The sequence below is a fragment of the Cimex lectularius genome, unplaced genomic scaffold (assembly GCF_000648675.2).
Source record: "Cimex lectularius strain Harlan isolate CLEC.00 unplaced genomic scaffold, Clec_2.1 scaffold150, whole genome shotgun sequence".
Lineage (NCBI taxonomy): Eukaryota > Metazoa > Arthropoda > Insecta > Hemiptera > Cimicidae > Cimex > Cimex lectularius.
The window spans coordinates 933979-942693 of NW_019392717.1; the positions used below are offsets into that span (position 1 = coordinate 933979).

Genomic DNA, 8715 nt, shown 5'->3' on the forward strand with positions numbered 1-8715 from the left:
TCGAATTTTCCCTCTTTTTGCAATTTTCAAATTCGTGTAATTGGATTGGATTCTCAGGTGGTCTTGGTTGAGATAAAAAAGTCAGTGCCACAAGCGAGATTTGAAAATGGCAAAAATAGGGAAAATTCGAAAGGTTGTAGGTTTAGATGGAGAGTTGGTGTCCAAGAGGATCAAAGTCACGATAGCTCAAGTGGTAGAGTAGCGGCGTATCTAGCCGAAGGTCGTGAGTTCGAATCCTACTCGTGACACTGACTTTTTTATCTCAACCAAGACCTTAGAAAGAATAATTAATTGATTGAAAGAAGCAACTTGGTCAATTGACTAACAAAACGTAAATGGATTTATTACAATATTAACAATAAATACACTGATTGAACAAAAAGATGGCCCTGTGAAATATAATTATAGAATATTTATTATTAACATAACTCATTGTTGCTCAATTGGTGGTTTATTATACTAGGATTTTATTATCATTTATTATCATTTTAATGTGAAGTAAATGATGCGTTATAGAGGATAAGAAAAAGAAAATAATTCAAACCGTTTTTACAATATTTATTCCAATATATAAAATTTTATCAAAATATCTTATCGTACCATTCTGCGTAGAACAACTTACAAAAAGGAACATTTTACTTTTAGGAAGGAAGGATATTTTCTCTTATAAATCGCTTTACTAAAAAAGTGAGATTAAAAAAGATTGACTAGTGCCACTCTCCATGTTGTTCACAATTTAAAAACTAACTATATACATGACAAAAAAAATTAATATACAGTCCTGATAGCTTAGTATTAAATTTTCTCTGATAGAATTTTGAATATAAATTATGAAATTTGAACACTACTGTTTGAGAGGTGAGTTGAACTAAACAGTATACAAAAAATAACACTATAAAAAATAAGAACTACACTATCTTACAATTAAATGTTACAATCCTACAGTTTTGTAGTTGTTCTACTTAATTTGGTAATTGTCAATAAGTAAATTATAATAGAACTGACCTTAATATTCAAATGAACTAGTAACTCTTTTTCTGTTTCATTTTGCCAGATATGTATTATGTTATACTGTGTCTTACATGAAAGTATAACAATTTGAACTGTTTCAATCGAATAGTATATTTTTCAGTGACGAAATCAAATCACATAAAAAATAACTAAAGACTAGATGTGGCACTCTTCCACTTTATAGTATCAAATAAAGAATAAATAATTGATTAAATAAAATAATATAAACACAATTTAAATAAACCAATTTTATTAAATTCATTTATGGTCCCCTTTCAATGTTTTAATAAATTTTTAAGAGTTAAAAAACATTTAATGTCTGTTGAAAAACGCAGATCAAATTTTGCTTTGGTTTTTAATAGATTTTTGACTAGAATCTTAATTTCCATTGGCACAGTTTATTATATACAAATTTGAAATCAGACACTGATGGCCAAGTTGAATAATTGTGGGGTGAAAGTTATGCGGCACTTGTTGTCTTGTGAATTTCTCATGCATGACGACTCTTCGTGTTTGCAGAGGTAAGACTTAAGAGCGAATGCTTTGCCGCAGCGAGGACAGATGTGTGGTTTTTTGTTCGAATGCGTTTGAACGTGGGCTCGTAGGTTCGACCTGTCAGCGAAAGCTTTATTGCAGACAGAACACTTGAAGGGTTTTTCTCCTAAAGTAAACAAATAGTCAATTTTTGTCTTTCAAATAAAATGTTTATGCAATATAATACCTGTATGAGTTCTAATATGCCCTTGAAGAAGCCAAGGACGAGAGAAACCTTTGCCACATATATGGCATGTGCAGGCTTGACTGTGTGTTCTAATGTGCATACTAAAAGCAGGTACTGAAACATAAAGCTTCCCACAGTGTGGACAGCTACGAGCTTTTTTGTCTGTCAACGATCTATGAACTTGCCTGTGCCTGGCAAGGTTACTCGAAGTTGTGTATCTCTTACCACACTCTCTACATGTATAGTATTCTCTGCTTTCATCCTAAACAATGTTAAAAATAATAATAGTAATAATAAATATTAAAAAAATGCAACTGACCTTTTCTCTTTGGTAAAAAGATGTTGATCCTATTTGCCCAGCAGCTATACTGACTTCTGCAAGCTGAGTCAAGTTGTATAATTCATCAACAGGCTGTTGGAAGTCAAGTTTATAATTACTCTCATCTTCTTCAGTGGCATCATTGACATCTGTAATTAACAATAGTAATTAATATTCTATAATCATTAAATTATTACAGTTGATTAAAATGGAACACAAACCTATCTCCTAAAAAAATAGTGATTAGCCTTCAAAATTATTATTACATGCTAAAGAACGATCAGGAATGAAGCTTAGTTCCTTCTTTAAGCTTCACCAGTACTTGGATAGTTTAATTAATGATTTAAAAGTTTAACAAATATTAACTGTGCAGCAATTGTATTATTTTATTATGATCATATAGCACCTATTTCAACTGAACAGTTTGTTTTATAGGTTACCTAATCTATAGGCCTATAGGTTATAAGCAGAAATTCAGGATGGGCCTAAATCAATTCAATATTTATTTTATTGTATAATAACAAAATCATTTTTATTTTGACTGTTAAATTTATTCCAGAACAAATATGTAATTTGGTTGATATTGACCTATTGGTCTGCCTATCATGGTTGGGATGGAGACTTCATAGAATCACAGAAACACACTGAAGATGGTGAAATGCCTAAATATTCTGAAATAGGGCGTTAATCAAAACTTATTGCATTATTTATGCATTTATCTCCAAGTTTAATTTCACATTTTTTTATTTCAAATTTCTCAAATATATAAAGAAAACCTACAACTATAGACACTATGATACCAGAAAATTCGTCTCATGCCCAGACACAAAAAGCTACTGGATTCATTTGGCTCATAGACTGTATGTTGAAAATACTATTAACACCTGCTAATTTTAAAATAAGAATTACAAACAATTAAACCTTGGCTAAAAACATGGATATCAAGAAATATTTATCAATAGATTCACACTAATAAATTATTCATACACCACCATTTGTTTACACTATCCCAGCATAGTAAAATTTCTTGGGTGTTTGCAAAAAATAAGCCCGGCCATTTACGCTAATAAATTACATTCACAGACCATAATTCATTCCCACTACCCCAGAGTGTTCCATATTTCTTGGGGTGTTTGAGGGAAGGAGCCCCTCCATTCATGGCTAATAAATTACATTTACATATCAGACTTAATTCATACTACTCTGGAGTGCTTAATATTCCTCAAAGTAATTAGGGATAAGCCCCTTTCATTCACTCTAATAAATATATTCCTTCCAATAAATAGCACATATCACACACACACATAAAGGTACAACGATCATAATACAGTTAAAAAATTTATAGCTTTGATATATTGGATTGTAAATTAAATAAAAACTTATGATAATAATACTGTAACAGTTACAATTATACTTAACACAATAATTAATAAAAAATATATTTATTAGACATTATAATAAGTCGATGTTAAATAAATTAATATAACTAATAATTGAACAATTTTAGCTTAAGTGTTAAAAAATATAATACAACTGCACTGTTCATCGTCTTTTTCACGTGCTTTGGTACACTTTAACTTGGTATTTTTACTTTAGTACTAAAAAATAGATATTTAAATTTTTTTTTAAATAATCATAGAAATGGTATTGTGTAAGGTTCAAATCGTCCGTAGTAAGCATTTTATTATGTTAATCATAAAAGCCATTTTTTTTTAGCCACAGCGGTAGTGGTTAAATAGTGAGATGGACTTTTGCCCAAAAAAAGTATCACTTTTCATATCTCAATCCGTTTGATCATGGCGACCTCTAAAATGATATAAGGTGGGAAATGTATATATATTTTTATCGAACCTCGAATTTTAAAAGCGTGAAAATTTGAGACTGGTCGGACGGTAGTCTATCCATAAACTAGAATTGGTCTTTAAAACGGGCGTTTTGAACTCCAAGCCATCCACAATAACTTATGATGGCCGAGGTGATTGTTCTTAAGCAAACCCATTGAACGAGCGATAAAATATAGACTAAGTGCTAAATTTTATACGATTTAACTTCCTTAACTGGTTCCTTAGGAATTTTTAATAAGGGTTTTATAAAAAATTTCCGTCGTAGGAATTTTTAGATATTATGATTTTTGTAATTTTTTTTGGTGGGAGTTGTCCAATTGTGTCTTTATAATGGGCCGAAATTAAAAGCCGTGTAGTCAAATGCGTAAATTAAATGGGTTAAAACTGTTCGCTTAGTTTAAAAATAATCTGCCGACAAGTGTTTTTCAACAAACTGCGTTAGAGATTAAATAAATAAATTTCATAGCACAGTTGAACAGCCTCAAAAGCCACGTTGAAAATAATTTATACAACAATGGATAAATTCTTAAGCTTGCCAAGGGTACCCGATGTTCATAAAGGTTGTACTATTTCTGCTGTGATACGGCAGATGGTGGCCGGTTGATCAGGTGGTTGGTGATTCGAGTTATGTTGGCGAAGGACCAAAAGGCGAAAAAAACCATATTTTTTACGAAATCGACTCCTTTTAAAGTCTTCTCAATGAACGAGATTTATTTCACAGAAGGATGTTGTTTTATCGGACAATACGAGCGGATCGCACCTCCTGAAATAGTTGTAAACCTCATGTAACAGATATTTAAAAGATGCCGATGACGGTGAGCATAAAAAAAAGGAACAATTATAACAAAAAATTATTTAACCGAATTTCAAAATTTCCTGAAACCCACCTGGCCCATTTTAGGATTGTTTGGTCTAATATCTATTTTTGGAATGGTTCGTCCACGTCCTTCTATCAAAATTTTTTAATCTACTTAAATGTAATGATGATCACGATGTCATTCCATGCAGAAATTTTGACCCAATGTTTGGATCAAACTGTCCCATACCAAAATTTAAAAATAGGAATGAACATACCAATAGGTATGAAGGCGAATCATTTCCAGTGTGCTACTGTGTAGGAGTTCTAAAAAGGGCTAAGAGCTTTCTTACTCAAATTAATTTAATATTAAATAACATGTTAAAAAGGCAAACAAAAAACACGAGAATTTTTTAAAATTTAATACGAAACAAATTTTTATATTTAATCAACAATTACATTAATTAATTACATGCTGATGTATGCATTTATTTATAACTAACCTTTATAAAAGGAATTTATAACATATTAACAAATAATTAAAATAAAAAATCAAAATATTCAAAAATATTCGACCGGAGCTTCGTCTTTATCCAAATGGAGGGGAAATTTTGAAGATCACTTATTTAAAAAAGAAAAAAAAGTTATATTTAAATTATTAATTTATATTAAGGACCGTACAAACAATTAAATCAAAATATAAAATTTTAAACTTTGTGCAGTTATTTCGCCTCGATTCTCACATCGGTGTCAGAAAAATTTATTTAAAGACGCAACAGGTGCAGGAAAAGAAGCTGCTCATATTTGCAAGCGAACCGATAAAAATTGACTTATTGTTAGTGTTAATTGGAAGAGTCAATTAATACGAAATAAGAGTGAATTAAGTTTCATTAATAAAAAGGACTTCGTCCCTTACCTTGCTCCTCTGTAGGGTATCGCCGGTGTGTAAAGAGAAAGGCCCTGGGCATGACTGAAGTGTGCGGGAGACCCTTGCTTATAAATAGTTGTTGGCTCGTAATCCCCCTGTCTTATAGCACGTGTACCAACCCCACCTAAGAACTGAGAAACAACCACCGGCTTTAAAAAATATATAAATAAAAATAAAATATATTTACTAAAAAAAAAAATCCTAAGCGTGCTCTTACCACCAGAGGAAAAAAGATAGGGTGTGTTTTGCATGAAATATTTTCTCTGTTTAAAAAAAAATATGTATTTGTATATGCAACTATGCATTACTTTGTAGAAAAAAGACTGGTAGAAAATAATTGCGGTGCAACTATTCCGTACAAATACTTCAGTTTTGAACCGTTTGAAAACCAACCATTTGCAGGGATTTTAGAGTGACGACCAGTGTACAAAATAAAATTACAAATAGATTAAATATAAAGATATAAAGGCAAAATGTCGAAAGAATAATTCACATTAGAAATGCTTAGTACATTTATGGAAGGTATCTATAGATGTTTATAAGTTTGCCTTCCTTCCGTACACTAATTTAATTTTTTCTCAATAGATTTTTCGGTCGAATCAAGATTTAGATTGTCTTAAGTATACTTTCCGAGAAATGCAACCACTGATAATATTTTATAGCTGATTAAGATAAGATATTACGATATGTCGAGGAGAAGGGGGAAGGGGGGGAGAGAAAAAAAAGAGAGCGAGAGAAGGGGGAAAGAGAGAAAGAGAAAAAGGAGAGAGTGGGAAAGAGAGAGAGAGAGAGAGTGAGAGGGGGGAAAGAGAGAAAGAAAAAAGGAGAGAGTGGGAAAGCGGGAAAGAGAGAGAGAGAGAGAGAGAGAGAGAGAGAGAGAGACGGTTTATATGTTTTTTTAAATTTTTTGGGAGAGAGAGAGAGAGAGAGAGAGAGAGAGAGAGAGAGAGAGAGAGAGAGAGAGAGAGACGGTTTATATGTTTTTTTAAATTTTTTGGGAGAGAGAGAAAAGTGAGGGAGTGAATGAGAGAGAGAGAGAAGAGAGGAATTGGGAGAGAAGAGAGACAGAAATAAAGGAAGGAAAAGAGGAGGGAAACAAGTGAGAGAGGGGGTGAGTAAGAATTTGAATTGAAATTTAGCTAAACTTACAAAGTAACAATGAAAAAATTCATCTTTATTTTGTACATTTTATCTAGTTTGTATGTTTCATATTGTAACCATTCTTCCATGTTTAAATTCGAAACACAAGAAGTGGCAGAGCTTGATGAGCTTGGCTTAGGTTTTGAAAATTTTCCCTCGATTTTTCGTTAGCATTTTCCGACGTCTCTGTGTAAATAAATAAGAAACAAAATTGAAAAATTAAAGGCTTTGATTTAAGCCATTGGACACATGAGGATTAAATCGTCGGTGAGACATGGAATTTGCGCCTAGGTTTATGAAGAGACGAGAAGGAAATTTTGTGAAATATGATTTTTACTTCTAATTTTTTTTGTCAATTCTATTAGTGTTTAGTTTGTTCTGTTTGTCGAAGCTTAGATTTAGAAATTTAAAAGATTTAACGAAAAAAGAAGTCACTTTTTGTCAAAAAAAAAAAACAAAACAAAAACACATATTTAGTTCCATCAGATTTTGTATGCAGGATAATTCTAGAAAATATTTCCAAACGGCTTACATAAAATCTCAATAATTTCGATCAAATTTTTCATGTTATAGTTTAACTAGCTTGCTAATTTTCCTGTGAAAAGGCAAATAATAAATTTTGTAAAAGTAGGACTTATTAGTTAATACCATTTTTCAATTTGAAACATGTATTTTAGATTCGTAATACTTGTTTAGGCTTAAGTTTATTAAAACGAAAAAACAGTATTTTGTTAAAACAATCATTTGTTTTCATTCTTATTTTATAGCTAATCCAGAAAATCTCCATAATAACGCTAGATTTAAAAAAACTTGTATTCTATACTTCTGTACTATGTAATATACTCGAAATTGACTCAAAATTTGCATTCTAACAGAAATTACACGAGTGTATGCCGGAGTTAGTAACAAAAGCGTTAAATTCTTGTGATAATGTATTAAATTTTCTGGACGTTTCTTAATGGGAAAAGTTAAAATGACGATTACGGAGATAGAAAAAAAGTTATACGACGAAAACCCCATCATATGTTGTTTAACACACGAATTTAAGTATATTGAACCACCTGTTGGGGAATTAAAACTACAACGGGTTTCAAAAAACGTTAGGCCAACCTGTGATAAAGTCGAAATTCACACAGGAACTCAACAAGTCCTAAGCAAATTTTTCTATAAAATCACAGCTGTCTTCAAGAAATCGGAAAGAGCAAACGTACTAAAACCGACAAAGCCGCCCCGTGGGCTTCGCACGCTGAGCTTTCAACGGTGAATGAATTAATTTATTACCTTTATGAGACTCGGAAATCGGTTAGCGCTGTAACGTTAAAGGCACTAGGGTTCCTAATCCAAAGATGACACTTGACAGTAGAGACTACAGGTTGGCGTTGATCAATCTCATTTGTTGTTGCCACTGCCGACTTAATTCAATTTTCAATTATTAACTGTTTGGCATTGTTTTCCGCGTTGTTTCTTTTCGAACGGCTCACAATAAAAACGGAAAAAGCGGATCAAAACGGATTGTTTCTTAAGTTTCACGTATAAAAGTTGATATGACCAAATTACAATGTAATATTAGTTAAAAAATTATATTAAATATCGCTGTACTATGTGAATCTCCATAAAACACGACTAAATATTGTACAAATTTTAAATTTCCGGCTAGAATGTATAAAATATATGTTGTTTCTATAACATAATATGGAATTTTCCTATTGAAAACATGGGCTAGGGTAATCTGCACAAAGAATCAGTCTTGCTATGAGAATCTGTGGATTTAAGCCTCGAACTTGCCTTTTGAAACATCAAATATTTAATAAATAGGCTTTGAGAAAAGAATATCTCCCTATTCTTCATTGTATTTTGTTGAGCGAGCTTAATTTTAAAATTCTCATTGTGGAAAATAATAATATTGTGACATTTAGACATTTTTATCGTTCTAAATTTTCAATCGGATTTAACACT

General features: G+C 31.5%; 1 protein-coding gene across 1 annotated transcript; it reads right to left on the minus strand.

Annotated features, from left to right (window-relative positions):
- Positions 1–387: 387 nt before the first annotated feature.
- Positions 388–8285, minus strand: LOC106665433 (transcriptional repressor scratch 2-like). Its single transcript, XM_014391848.2, has 5 exons — positions 8041–8285; positions 5608–5750; positions 2052–2200; positions 1733–1994; positions 388–1672 (listed from the first exon to the last, which is right to left on the minus strand). Exons 2-5 carry the CDS (start codon positions 5657–5659, stop codon positions 1431–1433), a joined length of 705 nt encoding a protein of 234 aa, XP_014247334.1. The 5' UTR covers positions 5660–5750; positions 8041–8285; the 3' UTR covers positions 388–1430.
- Between the last annotated feature and the right edge of the window lie 430 nt (positions 8286–8715).

What these genes read in the sequence shown, in the direction of transcription:
- LOC106665433 (XM_014391848.2), bottom strand. Translation starts at nt 5,659, where the DNA reads ATGCCCAGGGCCTTTCTCTTTACACACCGGCGATACCCTACAGAGGAG. An exon ending in ATACCCTACAGAGGAGCAAG is followed by an intron (nt 2,201 to 5,607) that starts GTAAGGGACGAA and finishes TGTTAATTACAG; the next exon opens with ATGTCAATGATGCCACTGAA. An exon ending in CTTTTTACCAAAGAGAAAAG is followed by an intron (nt 1,995 to 2,051) that starts GTCAGTTGCATT and finishes AACATTGTTTAG; the next exon opens with GATGAAAGCAGAGAATACTA.